At 40.1% G+C, this 19,579-nt stretch overlaps 1 protein-coding gene across 6 annotated transcripts in view; it reads right to left on the bottom strand.

The window, feature by feature from the left end:
- The window catches only part of mib1 (MIB E3 ubiquitin protein ligase 1), a 56,698-nt gene extending 40,063 nt beyond the window's left edge, over positions 1-16,635 (bottom strand). For all 6 annotated transcript variants that reach the window (XM_003438079.5, XM_005476456.4, XM_003438081.5 and 3 more), the window contains exons 1-11: positions 15,708-16,635; positions 14,691-14,862; positions 10,573-10,702; positions 6,085-6,189; positions 4,973-5,039; positions 4,424-4,628; positions 3,019-3,202; positions 1,878-2,022; positions 1,612-1,745; positions 681-788; positions 341-538 (exon numbers count right to left, since the gene is read on the bottom strand). In XM_003438079.5, the coding sequence (XP_003438127.1) occupies positions 341-538; positions 681-788; positions 1,612-1,745; positions 1,878-2,022; positions 3,019-3,202; positions 4,424-4,628; positions 4,973-5,039; positions 6,085-6,189; positions 10,573-10,702; positions 14,691-14,862; positions 15,708-15,936 (1,677 nt within the window). In that variant the 5' untranslated portion in view covers positions 15,937-16,635. The remainder of the gene's footprint in view (positions 1-340; positions 539-680; positions 789-1,611; positions 1,746-1,877; positions 2,023-3,018; positions 3,203-4,423; positions 4,629-4,972; positions 5,040-6,084; positions 6,190-10,572; positions 10,703-14,690; positions 14,863-15,707) is intronic.
- Positions 16,636-19,579: the final 2,944 nt, after the last annotated feature.

Below are 19,579 nucleotides of genomic sequence, written 5' to 3'. Positions count from 1 at the left end.
CCCCCGTGTACCATCTGTGAACGTCACACTGTTTCTGTTTTGTTATATACAATGTGGAAATTTCTGTAGGACGTCCTGCGCCTTTATTGAAGTCTTTCGCACAACATTCAAGCCACTTTGTAACAAAATATTTATACCTTTGTTCCCTTATTGTCTGTTTTTTATTGTATGCTTTGACACAGTGTTTGCTTTTTATCCTCTTGTTTTGTCATTTATATATCTTTCACAGTAGCACCCACAGTTTAGTTATACATATACAATGACAAAATCGGGGTAAGTAAGTAACTAAGCTATGCCATGAAGTATTTTCTTACAGGTAAATAAGTCAAGCGATACATACCTGAAGGCTAGGGTGGCAGCCGAAGTCCAAAAGGGTTTTAACCACCTGTAGATGGCCCTTGTTGACAGCTATGTGTAATGGAGTCTGCCTTCGCTTGTTCCTGGCATTCAAGTCTGCACCGCCCCTGTGCAGCACTTCAATGACAGAGCCTTCATCACCAAAAGCTGCGTGGTGCACTGCTCGGTCTCCATCTTTATCCTGGGAACAGTGACACATCCAAATAATGACTCAGTATTGTGTGAAATCTGGTGTGAAATGCAATATAAAAGAAAGCTGAGATGCATTTGCGATAAGAAGAAACACACATCAGAGACGGGTTATTTTTTCTAATTAGACAAACCTCAGCCTCCAGGTCCACGTTGTGTTTAAGAAGCAGCTTTAGGACATCCACGTGACCGTTCTGACTGGCTGCCTGCATAGCGGTGTGTCCAGCACACTGCCCGTTCACCTGGAAAAACACATCAAGAGTCACTCAGAATACGGCTGCATGTCAGTGTGCTGTTTAATGTTTAGATCTGCCAAACACATGGTGACGAGACTGGTGAGGGTGTGTTTTAAATATTTGGATGTTGTACATGTGCATCCACAGTTGTGTGAGCAAGTTTCATCACCAACTGCAGCACTGCAAAAACTCAGAGCATAAATATTAATGTGAACTCCTTTGGGAGTCTCGAGACGTCTCTTGTCCTGGCAGCCAAATCACTTGGCCAGCCTCAGTGTGCTCAGCTTTAAGCAAATAATTCCACTGAAAGGCAACGGGGCATCTGGCCAGCACTCACCAATGACACACACACACACACTCATTCAGTCTCCCTTTCTCTAAAGTGAAGACGGCATGGCAGACTGACGTAATCTTTTTTTCTAGACCTATAGAAGGCACAGATTTCTGTCCTGCTGCCTGAGTCAGAACAAAATCTACAACCATGTGTGGTTTGTAGATCTCCACTTGATTCTGAGAGTGAATCAGGCTCTGTGCTGCAGTGCACACCAGTGCTCATTGGTGCCTCCTTTGGGCCCAGCCTTAATGCCTTTCAGATTGAGAGAGGTGCAGGGGTGGGAGGATCTTTGAGAGGTTTCCTGGGAGACTCTCCTCAATATAGCCTCCTCAATATACTGAGAGAAGAGCAGAGCACAGCCAGGGGTATTCCAGCTCCAATTATAAATGTACCTATATCTTCTGCATAGGTTTAATGGTAGAATCATTCATCAAAAAGTCACCTGGAACTTCAACAGTTCCTTATATCAAAACATCAAAATGCTGGAGCACTCACATCCACATCGGGTCTCTTAAGAATGTCCTCCACTTTGGCCAGGTCTCCATTGGCTGCTGCCTTGACCAGCTCCTCATTGATGTCCCCAGACTCTTGTGTCTCAAATAGTTTCTTCAATAACTGAGACAGGCGTTCTGGACAAACGAGCAGAAAACATCAGAGATTGATCGCATGTAGGTGCCAGATAACAGAGAGCAATGAAGCAACGAGGACAAAAAACTAAAAATGATACTCTCTCTGAGTTAGCAGTGCATGTTCGCACATACCTCCAGAGGCGTTGCTGACAGCGGAGCCGGACGGGGCGATCTTGGTGACGGCAGCAGGGTTGTACGTCCAAGATGTCCCACAAACCTCGACCTTAAGGTCACTGTCAGAGTAGATCTGCTGCACACGGCCTACCTTGCCCAGGGTCTGTTTAGAAATGTTGTGACAAACTCATTAGTATATGGAGGCTTATTGTCTTTGGGCTACGTCCTGTGTAACACAGTCTGTAAGTGGCAGAGGACAGATGAAGAGGGACTGCAGTGAGGAAAGTAGAGCTGCGAGGGAAAGGATAATGTGGAAAGCACAGCAGCTCAAAAAGCCAGCATCCTACACAGAGCAGCTTATTATAAAATAAAACACTGACAGAAAAAAAACAAGGTATGAGAGATGTTTGAGCAATGTTCTTATTATTCAGAGTGTACTCACTTGCACAAGAAAGAAGATGGATATAAAAGAAAGACCCTTCTACTTGCTAGACCATTTTTCATCTATACAGGCAATTTGGAGAGGACAGAGTATAACGCATTCCAATTTTGAATTATATCATCTCGATCCCGGCTATAAGGGAAAGAGGCACTTTGAGTGTGTTGAGCCGGGTCTGGGGCTGTCCTGGAGGATGTCATCAATAACGGGGACTGCTGCAGCAGAAGCGGCAGCAGGCGGCAAACAGCCATGGTTAGTGATCAAAGCTACAACCCATCTCAGAGTTTTAAGGCTCATTAGCTGCTGAGGGGGGCCAGTTTGGCAGGGACAAGTGGCATATTGGAGTAGACTGGCGTTACATAACACACGGCATGCTGGGCAGCGATGAATAAACTTCATAATATGGGAAGAATGAAGTCATGTTAAGACTGAGAAGATTTTTAAAAAGAAATGGCAGCAAAGCATCCATAGATTTTACACAATGCTGCGTGTAAAGTCTTGTAGTAACTAAGACAAATGTAGCTACAATGAATAATTTCATTACATGTCCCTCTTTGTAGAAAAATTTAATTTATCTATACACTTTTATTAAATAAATTTAATTTTTTCCCCCCAGCAAATCCTTAACCATAAATAATTTATTTAAACATGTCCACATTTATTTCCTGTTTCTATTAACGTAACAGCCTCAACGCAACTGAAAATCTATTAAACTCTTACGGGCAGCATCGCCTCAGCCCATTCTCCATGGCCTCTTTGTAGTAACTTGATGCGGTCAATGTCGTAGCAGATCTGGACCAGGTCTCCCACATGGAACTGGGAAGTGCCTCCCTCTGCACCGGCTGCGACTTCACCACTGCGCACTACGTTGGCCTTTGTCAGCACTGCTGGGTTGAACGTCCATCTGAGGACAGAGAGAGCGATGCATTCAAGCAACACCGACTAGCTCCGCTAAACTGTGATAGCTGGTGTGAGGTATAGAATTTGAGCAAACTACGCTGGAGCAATAAATAACAAGGCACCAATAAATGGGCAAAATGGGGCATTTCTTCTGAATTAATGCAAGCATTTCTCCCCAGACGTGAATGTGAGAGCAAACAAAGTGTTCAGGTTTCACTGATGTTTGACTTCTGACACAAAGCTTGGCCAAAAAAAAAAAAAAAAGCAAACTCTAGCTAGGAACTTTTCATTTTAAACATCCTTTAATTTACAACATTATTTAATTTGGATTTATTTCAACAACATAATTCTAGGCAGTATTAATGAATGCAAAAAAAAATCTATAGTAAAAAAAAAAAAAAATTGCTGTTATTGACTTAGCTTTTTTAAAATCAGTCAGGACTCATTCAAAGATGGTATATGAAGCAAGGAAGTATCACTCTGTAAACAAGCTTCTTTCAGCTACTCCCTTACCCACAAGGGATAGCCACAGCGGATGGATCTGCATATTTAATTTGGCCCACATTTTACACCGGATGCCCTTCCTGATGCAACCCCTCTGAGGGTCTGTTCCTCTCGTTCGTGTGTTAGGCAAACGTGTTAACCACCACACTACAGAGTGATATAAGCCTCACTGTGTAATTAAACTGCAAAAAAAAAAGCAGAGAAAGCGCATCTATACCTCCAACAGAGCAGAAGTCTGAAAGGTCTTCTCCCCAGTAATTATCTTCACAGCATTTGAATAATTTAAGTTCATCAACGTAATAAAAATAAAGTGGGCTAAATTTAGACTGCTTTTACATTACTGGTCCACATGCCCAATATTAAACGACTCCCAAAAGAACTTGATCGAGGTATATCTATGATCACTATCAAAGAGCATGATGAGAACATTTAATAAACACTAGAAGCGACAAAGTGCTTTTACGTTCACAGAAAATCCACTTTAATTATGCATTTCACTAGAAATTGACTACTAATTTATTGAGAGTCTCTTCTCTCAAGTGTTAAAAAGCATAATTACATCCTATGGTGAAGATGTGCTGAGAAGTGTTTTGCTGCTTCTGAATGACCTTAAGTGGAAGGGGTTATCTAAAACTCAGTGCACAGGAAATGTGTTTTTTATTAGTCAAATACTAAAAATAAGTAAATCAATAATTCCGAGCCTCCATGTCAAGCGCCGCACCTGTTCCCACTGGGGTACTGGACCACAATGTCGTGATCCTCATCGATGCCACACACTGTGCCGGTGGTGGTGAGCGTCTCAAACATGCCGTCCGTCCATCCTCCGTGTCCATGCTGGAGGGACTGTACAATCTCGAGATCCAGATCAATGTTTACCAGGTCCCCGATCTGAAGGCCACCAGGATTTCTGTTGCCATTCTGTTCACCTACGATTAAGGTAATATTAGATTTATTAAAAATGTGATTTGTACGAGTTGCCCTGAAGAGAGGCAGCACTGCAGAGTGATTGTATATACTACACATCAAAATTTGCTGCAGTTTTAAACCCAGAAAGACAATTTATTCCTGGAGTACCTGAACACTGTAACTGCATGACCTGAGTCTATACCTGCTTTTGGAGCCATGTGACTATGTAGTGCTGACATCTAGTGGCCAGACAGACTTCACTACAAGAAAAACTCCTCGAATGTCCTTGAATTCACTGCACCAGCACGCTAGGTGAACAAATTGGTGCAATAACGACGCAGACACATATCACCGGCTTGCTTACCTAAAACCGGACAGTGGTCTCTGTAAAATGTCCCTCCTTTGGCATCCTGGACACATTTGAGGTCCGACTAAAAGGGGAAAAAAAGATGGAACGGATTAGATAATTAACCAAGGTAATTCCATTAAAGGGGAATAGTGATGGATAATGACACTGAGAATTTATGCACTTCAGTTGCAGAGGCACATCAGTTGCCTACAATACCCACAATATCAGTGCCCTAAGCAACTTGGCATATGGCAGGAAATTGAAACACTATACTGCTACACGGAGAAAGCATCATATCATTTGTGATGACTCAGATGTGCAGCCACTGTAGCAGAGTTAGAGGGCAGAGATCATCATAAGACAGTGCAAACGCTCCTCTGAACTGATGGATCGCCAAAGTCATGACTGCAACACATCTCAGTAAATTAATAACTGTCTCTTGGACTACATGCAGCCAGCGGGATGTGTTTGATCTTATAGTACTGTGCACATGAAGCAGGCATCGCAACAACAGAGGAAACGCTTTGGCCTCTCATGCTGCGTTTGGAAAATACAGTAAGCAGCAATTCTTTTCTATTCCTTTGCAGGATTTATCCGATCTTCATAAAATAAAGCCGAAATAAAACAGTCAAGACGGGGGGTCTAATCCATGATTTACTTAATCCAGAGGCAGATGCCACCTACCTTCCTTTCAATCTATTAGAATAACAAAGGACAAATCTGTTATGCAACTGAGAAACCCGATTGGCCGCTTTCATAAAAAGGAAGAGGCAGTCTGCACCAATGAAGGACACGCTTTTCATCTGGAACGCGTGTGTAGCTGAGCCCACGACATCCCCAGGAGAATGTCCCCCTTTTCTAAAGTTGACCTCCATGTTCACCGTGTCCCCTTATAAAGCAGAAGGAACAGATTGCCTTTATCATGCAGATACCTCCCCCTTCCAGCTGCCTGGACAATAGTGCCGTACTCACGATGGCTGCGTGGCTCTCACAAAGGCCTGGCAGTAAAAGAAAGAGCCTCAGCTCCACGGTTAGATACAAAAGCCAACTGACAGCTGATCTTTTGTGTGAATCCGTCTGTGTGAGTGAGTTACTGAGCATGAGGTTCATACTAGAAGTTTGCTCACCATTCCCTCAAAGCCAACTCTGTACAGGTTCTTGGCCCCGTTGTCCCACAGTACGTAGGCAGCGCTGTGAGGGCTGGCCGCACTCCAGTCCTGGATCTCTGTTACCTGTAGAGAGAGGAGGGAGGAGATGAGAAGCAGCAGAGGACACATTAAAAGCAGGGTGTTTTAATCTGAATTACATGAAAATAAAAATTTTAGCATACTATATGTGAGGAGGAGGAGGCTGATGTCTGTATTATTTCAAAAAAGTGCTTATCATCCTTTTAAACATGATAATGAAACACAATGAAAGTAAAGACGCTCAATAAAACAAAGCTCCAAAACAACATTTTGAAGTAAATCTAGTGTTTGTTTTATCGCATGCTCTCCATGTTGCATACAGCACTACACAAAACTCATCCCTCATTTATTTATATTCTGCTATAAAAATGGGAAAGAGGAGCACTGAAATGTGCAAACATACAAGAAATATACAGGTTTGTAAAACACCAAAGCTCTTCTCTGGGTGTTGGCTCCCTTTTGCTCCGTTCTCTGTCAAGATGAGCCCACACTGCTTTAATAATGTGGAGGTCCGGGCTCTGAGGCGGCCCATCCATGACTGAAAGTGTTCCTCTGAGTGTTTTTCTAAGCAAGTATGTTTTTGCTGCTGAAAAATGAAGCCATTGCCAATATGTTGCTTTCCAGATGGTAGTGCACAGTGGGTTGAAACACAGTCCCAAACCTTGACAGAGCCTCCGCCATGTTTTACAGACGGCTGCTGACGACTTGAACCAAAGATTTCAAATTTGGATTCATCACTCCATGAGATCTGTTCCCTCTGATTTGCAATCTAGTTCTTGTTTAATTTGGCATACCTCAGCCTTTTCTTCCTGTTTCCCTTCCTTAAGAATGGCTTCTTGACAGCCACCCTTCCAATAAGATCATTTCTGATGAAGCTTCAGTAAAGTCTATCAACTGAAGGGTAATGTGAATCTCCCCAAGACTTTTGCACAGTACTACGTTGTTTCACATTCTCTGCAAGTTGTCCAATTACTGAGTTTTTAAAGGAAAGTTTATTCTCTAAACACTAAGAAATATTAGGGGTGGGACTAATCAAGCACAAACCCAATTAGGTGTTGATGTATGGGGTCACAATTAGATTATGTTTTAGTTCTCCCTGAATTTGCATTTTCACAGTCAATGCTAAACCTTTTATTGTTTCCACAGTTATTTATACCTGTGCAACCTCCAAGGATATTTTAATGAAAACAAATAAACAAATAGTGTTTGTTTAAAAAGAAAGAGAAAATAGGCGTTGTTTAGCCAAAGTGCAGACAAAGCATGTTTATAAAATACATGAGTGAGGTTTTAACTAAAAAAAAACCCAAAAGAACCCATCAGGTATCATGTTTTGTTGCTTTTGTTATTGGAGTTATTTATTTTAAAATCTCTACAAATCCTTGAACATCAGTACACAGATATTAAAGCACCATTACACAGTTGTAACAAAGTGTCATCTGACACCATGTCCCAAATTCCCACTTGCTTGTTTTTACACACTTTGGAAACATACAAGAAACTGCCTTACAAAGACACTCCCACCACTACCAGACCCTCGTTTATACAGATATAAAAAAACCAAAACATTTATTTGTACATGATAAATATAATAACGCCAAGTGCTATTTGTTCCCAGAGAGAAGGCTGTTCTGTGGTGATGCACTATTAAAATATTAATAAACTCCTAGTAGCTGGCTGCGCTAAACTTCTCAGTATGTGCATCCAAGTTTTATAATTAGAGGGGAGTGAGTGGAAATCAGTCAGGCTAGTCTTGACTAGCTTGTAGGTCCAGTCTAATGATAAAACTATCACTAAAGACCCCGACAGCGTCTTTAGAGATCCTTTTTTTGATTTAGTATTCACTGGATTAAACCATCAATAATGCTATACATATACATTTGTTATGAGAACATGACTTTTAGCTGTAAGCTAACTAAAATGATGTGTTGCAGGCATAAAAAAGCAATAAACTATGAATATTGGACTTCAAAATCCATTCTGCTTTGAAAGAAATAAGGATTTTTACAAGACAATTCTCTCCTCATCAGAAGCAGCTCAGAGCTTTCAGATCGCCGAGGAGATGCTGTGGAGGAATAAATTATTTCTTTAATTAAAGGCTGTGCCTTAAGTAAATACAGAAAACAAACTATTAAATTATGTTCAGCCCCCTTCTAGTGTTAATTGATTAATGGGCCTTAGGAGGTAATATTCATGCTAACCTAACAGAATATCTAAGCTGCAGGACATGTAATAGTGGTTTTCTGGAGAGCATACTGCTTACAGCATCATAAAACTGTAATGAGATATGCCATTAAATAACACAGCAAAATGAAGTCTTAAATTGCCTAGAGGGACTCTTAAATTGAATACTCTGGGGACTGGACCAGAGTCAAAATACACGCACTTTACAGCACAGCAAGAGCATAAATCTAAATAGACTGCGCTAAACAAATTCAACCTCATAAGACATCGCATTACTTTCTAATGACATATTTAAGGAGAGAATAACCTGCAGCAAAGAAAGAGTGTTTATAGTCACAGAAAAGATGAACAGGAATCAGCAGCGTGAACCTAAGGGGAGGAAAACAGGCGTTTCAGTGACGCACACGAGGTTATTACCAGTCCTGTGTGGAGGACCTGACAAGCAAATTGAAGGGTAAAGTTGGATTTTTGTATAGAAACAAATCCTGTTTCTCATTTTCTACTCGTGAAGACAACTGTACAATTATGTCTGCTCTTGATTATGGCCGTATTGTGCACATCCACGCCTCTTCCTCCCCCTGTGGTTACCACAACAGGCCCGCACAACATGCAGAAAACCTGCGATGTGAGATAACACCAACATGCCTTCTGATAAAAAACATTTGGAAAAATGCTGAAGCGATACATGTAGATGTGCACTGCTCAAAAAAAATTAAGGGAACACCCAGTCATCACATTGTAGGGAATGGAGTTTTAAACATGGTAGACATATAATACTCTTTCCTTAACCCTGCTCAGTTATTTTTCTTTAGTTTTGCTTTTTGTTTCCTTGTAACATCAGGTAGGATCAGAGAACACTTGCAGCACAGGTAGTCCAGCTCTTTCAGGATAGCTCATCCAAAAGTGCTGTAACAATACCCCCATTACATGGGGGGAACTGGACCGGGCTCTAGAAGGGCATGAACCCAGCAACAGAACCCGTATTGGCTTGGTTGTGTGAGGAGGAACAGAAGACGCACTGCCAGAGTGCTACAAAATAATCTCCAGCAGGTTATTCATGTGCATGTTTCTGACCAAAGTGACACAAACACATGACGTCGGGACACATGAAGGTGTCCCAACGTCCTTGGGAGACTTTAGTGCTCACAGGCCCGCACAGTGCAACTCAACTGACATTCACCAGAGAACTGACAGGTCCACCACAGGCACCCAGTTCTCCCTAGAGATGAGATCAGGTTTACACCGAGCACATGTGACAGGCATTAAAGAGTCAACATCATCCAGTATGACCGGTTTGGCAATGGGTCAGTGACAGGCAGGTTCCACAGATCTCCATATGTAAGCTAACGGTACCCTGACTGCTGTTACACACCAGGATAAAATCCTCAGACCCGCTGTCACACCTTATGCTGGTGCAGTGAGCCTTGGTTTCATCTTGGTTCAAGTCCATTCTTATGGGAAATGCAGCTAAATCTTTACAATCAATTGTCACCTAGTTTTCTAATTTTGCTTTTAAATTTCCTTTTGCTGTCCAAAGTAACTTAAAAGTACAGAAGGAGCAATAATGGACTGATCTCTTTGTGTTACGCTCCTAACATGTTGAGTCAAGCAGTGAACTTCCTGTTTTGTTTCAGGCTACTGTGCTCTTTTTTTAACCAAACCATATCCTGGGATATAAGATTGTTTTTTCCTGCCTAGGATTTTTCGTGAAAAAGATCTTTGAGATTTCTCTGGCAGGTTTGCTAGGCCTGTATTACCTCCAAGGATTTATAATCCTTTTAGTTGTACAGCTTTAAAATAAAGCAGAGACAGTTTTGCCTGTAATTCTCAACGCTATCCATTAGTAATCTCGTATATTTATCTGAACAAACAAAGCTCACTTGTGAAACAGGATTTAGTGGAGACAAATTTCCTGTCTTTTTATTACCATTGATGTTTGAGTTGAGCACTGTTTACCTTTATTGAATGTCTCAATACTATGGTTGTTAAAGACGATTCTAAGTGACTGGGGCCCAGACGAGCTCTCAGATGAGCAATTTTATTTATAAAATGTTATTTATAAAATTGCTCATCTGTGCTTCTCCGGAAAGCTACAGAAATAGTAAACCCAGAAACACTTTTGTAGGCACTGAAAGCACATCGCTTTGCCATCCTAGAAAAATGGTAGTGTGCTTGCTTTTGGCTTGGGGAGGAAGGAAAAAAGAAGGCACGGTTAGAGATTCCAATTTTTCTGGCAGCTTCCCTTACCTTTCCTCTCCTCCCATTCCCTCCATCCTGGTCTTCCCATTGCCAGTCAACTCCTCTCACAACCCGACCACCAGCAAAGATTCCTCTGGCTGTGATTTTCTTTGACTTGCGACGTGACTCCAAAAGTACTCTGTCAAGACAAAATACGTTTTATAAACGTAGGCCATTATTGTTTATTTGGACAAGCATTAATCACATGCGCTATACCCATCCGTAAATCCGTAAGGGTTTCTGGCAACTGTGTTTAGGTGGATCAACTCACATGCATTTTAATTATGTGTAAATACTGCAGAGGAGTGCCTGTTGCACAATAATTACTAAATTATATGCCGCTATTCCTCCAGCCACAGCTCGTCCTTAACTGTGTGCCTTCTGTCCAACTTCACTTTCAGTACATGGGACTCTGTTACCGTCCTCTTTTGTCACGCAGCACCTCGTGTTTGATTGAAGTAAAAGATAATAAACAAAAGACTTCTGTCACAGTTAGGCTGGATTTAGACTTTTGCTGGGAATTTTGTAGAGCCTGCAATGTAACCTACGGAAGTGTTTGACGTTGTCGCCAGTATTTATGCTTGTGTGTGGTGCATTATGTGGTAATTACCGTGTGATCATGTCCTGGTGTTTTACACGCAGTGCCAGCGATCCAATAGAAATAAATAAAATGCTGGGACTTTTTTCCCTTATGGGTCCCAGCTCTTATTTCCCCACTTCTTTGTAAATTCCTTCACATTCAGTCCGATAGTTTTGGCAATCTCCCTCCAGGAATCTGCTGACATTTATGAGTCCTTATATTGATGCTATGATTATTATTCTTTATTTTGAGACAATAATTGTTATTCTCTCACTGATAAATTTTAAAACTTTGGCGAAAAAGTAGCTGGAAATGTAGAGGACAAATCGATAGACTCAATAGCTGTAGGCCACATCGACCTGATGTGTAGTTAACTTCTAGGGAGGTGTGTAGGGTATGCCGTAGGGTATGCCATATGTTACATCGCAAATTTCCAGCTAAAGCAGTTAGAAAGGGACTGGAATTGATTTTATTTTCTAGTCTTACTGACCACTCAAGAAACTTTACACTACAGCCAAAAACACAAATGCATGCATACAGAGCTTTACTGAACTTCATGTATTTAACTCAATTTAGAATTAGCAGTCAAACTAACATGCATGTTTTTTGCAGTGTGGGAGGAAGCTGTAGTCCCCAGAGGAAACCTACGCAGGCACAGGGAGAGCATACAACCTCCACACAGTGATGCGCCAAACAACCCAGAACCTTTTAGCTGTGAGGCAGCAGGGCTAACCACAGCATCACTGTGATAGCTGCCTTTCCTTTTACCATCTTCTCAGGTATTTTTTTAAAATCACAAACACACAATATCACAGTGAATAGCGATTAGCTCTCATTAGCTCTCTAGAAGACAAAAAGTTTTTATGCACTCAAAATCAGACACACTAAATTTTTGGCACAGCAAATGAAAAGTAATAAGTTAAGTACTCAAACACACCATTACAATGCTCTGAGGCATGCTCAAAACACCAGCATAGCTATAAGGAAAACAAATTAATAGATATTGGCAAATAAAACCTCCGACAGAGCTCTAACAATCAAAGACAATATGAGTATTGGTAGACGCAGCAGCTGGACAGTGTAGGTCTAACCAGTGCAAACAGCTTGTGGCCTCTAACCACTCCCTCATCGGCAGTTACTGAAAGAATCTAATGTGGTGTAACAAAACACTCTTCCATGCAGTAGGAGCAGTGTGAGTCAGGGAGTCCTCAAGCACCCATTGTACATTATGCAATGTCTGTCTCGGGGGAAATGCAGTTGAAAAGTCTACCAGCTGTTGGACCATGTGTTCATTTACTAAACTACGGTGTTTAGCTAATATAGGCCTGAAATGGATGCATCAGAGTACTGACGGTATAAGTGGAATCACAGTCAAGCGCTGGTTGTGCAATTTAGGAAGTAAATACTCTTCCAACAACATAAGCATCCTTACTCTTCATCTACAGCACAGAGAGCAGCCCCCTGGTAACTTTAAGTGCGGCCCATGAGCAACCGTGATCCGGGAGCTCGGGGTGAGACCAAAGGAGAATTTCTCTTCCATTTCAGCTCTTCTGTTCTTGTTATCATAGCAGAGAAAACCTCTCTAACACTAAAAAAAAAAATACAAAACTATAAATCAATGGAAAATCCTGCAGGATATTACTCAGACACTTTTTTGCTCTCAAACATATGTTGGCACTTAGTCTATAAAACTTAAAGATCCTCTGATAGAGGGCAAGGCAGAGTAAAATTCTCTTCTGCAATTTGACCTGATCTTACTTGTGTGTGAATTATTTAGTAACAAAGTTTCTACTTTCAACTTCTGAAAAATTTATCAAAGCAGTAATTCAGATGAAGGATATAAAAACAAAATTAGTTTTCACACATAACCATGTCACCTGTAAACAGCCGCTATGGCACATTAATTTGATTTTGGTGAATAAGACAGAAAAGACTGATCACATCAGATGTCACATGCTCCTGCTGTCATCTGTTTAATGCACGCAGTTCCTTGTGAAGGATTCATGACAAATAAAAGATGTTTTTGTAACATTACCTAAGGTTCCTGACAGTGTCGGTACTTCTTGAAGAGTCTTTACTGTAATCCTACCACTTCCTTTACAGTAAAACCAAAATTGTCAGGTACATGATCTTACCCATGTCTCTTAAGATTTTTTTTAAAAGGTATTTTTAGACATTAAAATTAGCTTTCAACAGACAATAAAGCCCAAAAAAGAAAACAATGGGGACACACTGACACAATTCAATCTGACTGTCAACATCACAACTTCAGGTAAATACTGATAAAAATATAAAGTGTGGCAGAGTCACTCTCTGAAAACTAAATAATGTGAAAACACTGGATTTCACATGCCTAATGTTATTTTTTCACATCCTGAAGCAGTTATAATACTATATATTTCTATTTTATTAATATAATGTAAGGTGTCAAATACCTAACAAACTGCTATTCCTCATGTGCAAAATGTGTCTATAAAAATCAATCTGAAAAAGTTCTGAAATCTTAATTCAAAACATAATTTATAATAATTCACTACTATCACATTTCAATGGAATAAAGGTGGTATAATGTAATGGCTGCCCCCTAATAGTCAACCGAGATTCTTTTCAAACAGGAAAAAGGGGTTACTCCAAGACATCACAAGACAAACTCTGCAGCAATACTTTGTCTAAACTTCAAAAAAGTAAAACGCCTAACATTTTCCACTTAACACAATCACAAACTGTTGTTGGCAGGTGTGTTCTTTTGTTTGCCAACTTATAAAATATTTTTCATTACTCTATAATGCGCTGACACCATCTCAAGCAGTTTTTTTTTCATAGCCACCCAAGGGGATCTGACCTTGCACTAAAGGGAAATCACTTGATTTTTTTTCTATTATTGGTGCTTAATTAAACTTATAATACATTTTTGAAATCAAATGGACAAAAACTTTAAGTAGCGCAGACTCTATGGTTTTGCCTAAAAGTATATTTTAAATCGTGAAAACAATACCATAAATGTGTAATAACTAGTCGACTAATCACTTGAACTGACAACTACTAGTACACAAGGAAAAGAAGCTGCATTCATCCTCCAGGAGACAAAAAAAAGGATATATGTTCTCTAAATGGGAAACACTGCACTAATATGATTTTTGAAAAGGTCTGACTGATCTTAAAGTGAGGCTGAGTTGTTGCCAGGCAACTGAGGGCTGGGAGCATAGAGATAGACACAGTCTGCCTAAAAGGCAGGGTGCACAAAAGACCCACAAATGTCATACACACACATGGCTACACAGAGTGTGTAAAGGGGGAGACCAACCAATCACAATGAAATACAGGGATTACCTGGCTACTCTGTGTCTACTTTATAATTGTTGGGTCTATGATGAGGAACAATAAGAGCAACTATTGCTAGGTTACACTAGAAAAGGGCTGTAGTAAAGGGCCGATCACTGCATACAGATGAGAGAGCAGGGAATAAAATGTGACACACTTTTGCCTCATGTGATTTTTTGCCTCTGTTCACATGGCAATCTAGAATTTTATATAAATATTAACTAACCTCTCGCTGCCTGGGGTGGTGATCCTGTAGAACCGGTGTCTCAGGTGATGCTTGTCTCCATGGTAACAGGTTGTGCAGAGGTCGTAATTGGTGCACTCTGCACATTTCCAGCGAATACCAATGATGGGCTGTTGACGGCAGGTGTCACACATGGTTCCATCATGCTTGATGCCTGAGGGAGCAGGATTAGTCAAAATTTAAACATAATAATGTGCACAATACACATCGGTAATATTACTGCAACAACTTTTCAGCACTTTGCTACCAGCAATGTGCATGCTATGAGTTCAAAAAGAGACATATTCTTCATACTATTAAAGAGCATGATAATGGATTTATTAATATACTGGCAGTTGGATTTGTTTTTCCTTTGCAGCTCCTTAAAATCTTTTCCCCTTCAGCATGTCCTTACAGGTTGATCAACAGTGTAAATTACTGCAGGAAACTGCTCCTTATCCAGTGACTAACCAGGGGGTGGATATGGGATGTCTGTCAATGGGACTTGTACTGAGAGAAGTAATTGGATTGACATGTATTGCTATTGGTCCTTAAAGCCACATCATGCTTCTAATCCTTTACATAATTAGTACAAAAGTGTATCCAAGCAGTGTGAAGTTTCGAGTCATGAGATGTGCTGACATGTTTACGACAGTGACTCATTTTCATACCTTCTATACAAAGCTTTCACTGCCTGTGTACAGACAGGATGTAAATATAAATGGGGTAGCTCGTCTCAAATGGTGATCTTATTATATATTCTTAAAATATTTGTGAGGAAGTTGTTTCTGAGAAACTTGAAATTACTGTTGTAGCGCCAACTCTCTGTTATTCTTACACATTGTAAAAGCTCCCAAGTTAAGCCCAAAAAAAAAAAAAAAAAAAAAAATGAATACATTTTTAAAAAAAATCCCGTAGCTTGCAAACTGAGCACCCCTCTGTTACATTGGAAGCCACTTCCACGAGACTAAAACTCAGCATGAAAGTGCGAGCAGAAGCATCCAGCTGAAGTGAAGTTACCTGTTGGAGCACTGTCTAATATCCTCACGTCATAAGCTCCAGAACAACGGTAGTTGGCAGCCGTCCCGTTATCCCAGACAACCACCACCTCCTCTGGACTTTCAAAACTCCTAACGGTGCCGACATGTCCCTCTCCTCCATCCTGCTTCCCCCACTTCCAGTCAGGTCCGCGAACCACTCTCGCTCCAACTCCTTCCATCATGGCTCGGTTATTCCTGCCGGTGGTCATTTAAGAAAAGATGTCGCAGAGGTACAACAATCCTTAAAAGTTAGCGAGCTAGCACTCTTTGCTAGCCAACTATGTGTGCACTGGTAGAGAGTTTCCAAACGCAAGCGAGAGCAAGTCCTAACAGGAAGGAGACTGGAACAATCCACAAAGCTAGCCTGTTAGCTGTGTGTAGCAGTAGTTAGCTACCCAAGGAGAATTCTGGATCTTCTCCCAAAAACTATTACAACAAGCTAGCGTCAACCTCGAGTCAGTGGCGTCCAAGTGTTGCCTCTGGCAGTGAGAAAGTTAATACCCCAAAGGCTTGAAAGTAGCCAACAGCTAGTGCAGATAGATCTCAGTACTCAGCAAACTGCCAGTCCCTCTCCTCCAGTCCACACACTTGAATCCCACCTCTTCAACTTAGCAGGCTAGTGAGCGGAGTTGCTAGCTATCGCTGCTAGCAGGATAAAGCTCTCCTGGCTCCCTGTGGCCGGGGTGAATGTGCTCCTTTTCGATGTTGCTTGTCCTTATTATTATAGTCTGCGATGCAGAAAAAACCCTCCGACATGTATCCTTTATCAGCCAGAGACGGTGCCATAGACTACTCTCAGAATAATCGCGTCGCCATTATAGTCAATCACCGCTCAGACAAGCAACAACTAGCTCCGGAGCTGGACGATAAAGCACGAAGACGCGAGGCTTGGAAAACAAGCGAGTCCAGCCATTGCACATGCGCACCTGTAATATAGGCATATGGACCATCGCCAACTCATTATACATGTATTACCGATTATTATTTTTTTATAAAGTTTTTTATGTTCTTAACGTGTTTTTCTTTAACTATTTTTTTCTTAATTTTCTATTTGATTTTTATTGTGATTATTCCTCGTTTTTATTTATTTTGTTTTCGTGTTGTTGTTTTTTTTTGTTTTATTATTATTTTTACTGAAATAAATTTAATACATGGCAATCATTTTGATACATATTATAATATCAGGGTTTTAAATATTTTGGTGATGAACATTTATATAGCTCCATTTAACTGCTTCACTACTTTTCCAATCAGAATGACAATTTAAACTCCCCCACATTTTAATTTAAATGATTTCACTAGTAAAGAACAACAACAATAATTATAATCACAATTATGATCATGATCATCATGATCATCACCAACTCTCTGGATGTACTCCTTCACTGTTTCTCCCCTGCACATGTCCACACTATCTCAGCCTCTTTGTTTCTCTAATTTTGTCTCCAGATTGTTCATCCTGAGATGTCCCTCATAAGTACTCAAATTACCAATCCTGTCCATCCATCCATTAACATCTTGAACCCTCTAAGCTTCAGCTCTGCCTCCTGCCTTTTTGTTAGCCTCCCAGTCTCCAAACCAAACATCATAGAAGGTCTCACTACCATATTGTAAAACTTCTTTCACTCTTGCTTCTACCCTTCTGTCACAAATCACCCCTGACACTCGTCTCCACCCACTCCACCCTGTCTGCACTCTCTTCTTTGACTCTCTTGTGCTGTTTATTGCTTTGGATGGTTGTCATCTATCTTCATGCATGTTCAGATTTACACCTGTCTCCCTCCTGTTCACACGCATGTATTTGCTCTTGCTTCTACTGACTTTCATTCCTCTTCTCTCCAGTGCGTACCTCCACCTCTCCAGGCTCTCTTCCACCTGCTCCCTATTCTCACTACAGATCACAGTGTCATTTGCAAACATAATGCATTCAGAGTCCTACTTGACCACATCTGTTATTGCTACTGCACAGCTCACCACTATCTCACTGTCTCCATACATGTCCTGCACCACCCTCACATACTTCACTGCCTCTCCTGACTTCCACATACAATACCACAGTTCCTCTCTTTGTACTATGCTTTGTCTAAATCCACAAAGACAAACAGAACCTCCTTCTGACCTTTTCGAATTATTATCACTATTATTATTATTATTGTTGTTGTTGTTGTTGCTGCGTTATTTATATAGCACCTTAAGAAACAGAGTTTACATAGTGCATTGACAGATAAGCAAAAGCAGAATACTAAATTAAACATTAAGTGTACATTTTCACAGACATGTAGTCACAAATGACTGAAGGAAATAAAAACAAAGGATAATCACAATCTAATCTAGTCTAATAACAAACAGAAATACATCTGATAACAAAAAGACTACAAAGGCTCAGAAATGCAACATTTTTGTGTTCATAATTTCAAGAGCCCCAACACCACTGGCTGAAATGCACTCCCAAACCATGACATTGCCTCCACTGTTTTTACATATGGCTCTGCTGACCTTGTCTGTACATATTGAGAGGGATTTGAACCAAAAACTTTATTTAATTTGGATTTATTGCGTTATTAGGTCGGTTACCACTGATTTTTAGTCCAGTTTTTTATTTTCTCTTGGATTTTTTTATTTTTGGTGGGCTTTTTGCAGCCATATGAATTGACACGAATGTAGAATGAAATGGGATCTAACACACAAAAAAGGTGTAAGTCACGAATGTGTAAGTCAGAGGCCACCTTTTTGAATTGTTTCAACTGAGTAATAATGTATACTGTAGTTATCAAGACACATATTGATTGTCCATTTATTTATTAGGATTTTTAGAATTTTTCTATCTGTACAGTCAAATACCAAATATATTAATAGGATACTGAAGAATTACTGAATGAAAGCTGAGCTCACAAATAAAAAAATGTTCTGATGAACTACATTTACCTACACTAGAACATATTTAAGGTAACGTCCATATTCAGTGTAAGCAGTTTCAGCCTTATAGGTGAAACTGTATTCATCATCTTATGTTTTCCTTGTATACAAAATTATGTATTAAACTTTAATCACCCCAGATTACATTTAAAAATGTGAGATTAGATGATTTTTTTTAATTGTCTGTTTAAAAATTGAAAGGACTAATTCTCATATGAATATGTTCTACTTTATGCCAAAGACTTCTCTCAGGTTATTAGCGCACTAGCTTTGTTAATGGTGATCTAACATTTGTTTGTACTGGAGATTTTGTTCCTTTTTATTTACACTGCAAATGAAAGAAAAATTCTTTAAATGATCGCTGTCTTGGGTCCCAGGAGCAAAGCCTTCCACAACGGCTTTCAATTAAAAAACCAATCAGATTAGATTACACTGATTTCCAATCCAGCTGAATATACTACATATTCAATATACTGAATGATTTTAACGCACTGTATGGCCCTTGGATCAAAAATGCTCTTTAAGCCCAGTGATTCCCTGTTTTTGGACTTGTGAAAAACTGATAACAATAATAATATTAATATTAATAATAATAATAATAATAATAATAATAATAATAATAATAATAATAATAATAATGTATTGAAGCTTTTTAGCTCAGGTTGCCTGTCTGTGGGAATAGATTGGAAAACAGAGTTGCCATAAGGCCCCTCCAATTAAATTAAACTATACAAATTTCCACAAGGTAAGCACCTCCACTGGTCCCCATGGAGGTGTGTACCCGCTGGGGCATTTGCCTGTTTTGCTTGGTAAGTAAATTAATTTCACCCGGTACTACCACTGCAGTAAGTATATTTTCTGGAGCTCAATGTGCACAGTGATGTTGCTGCTGTTTTTCCAAACACCTTTTTATTGATTTAACTCGCCAGCTTTAGT

This window comes from Oreochromis niloticus, linkage group LG18 (assembly GCF_001858045.2).
Source record: "Oreochromis niloticus isolate F11D_XX linkage group LG18, O_niloticus_UMD_NMBU, whole genome shotgun sequence".
NCBI classification, from domain to species: domain Eukaryota; kingdom Metazoa; phylum Chordata; class Actinopteri; order Cichliformes; family Cichlidae; genus Oreochromis; species Oreochromis niloticus.
Note: the sequence above shows the minus strand (reverse complement) of the source record. Positions and strands in the feature narration are given on the sequence as shown.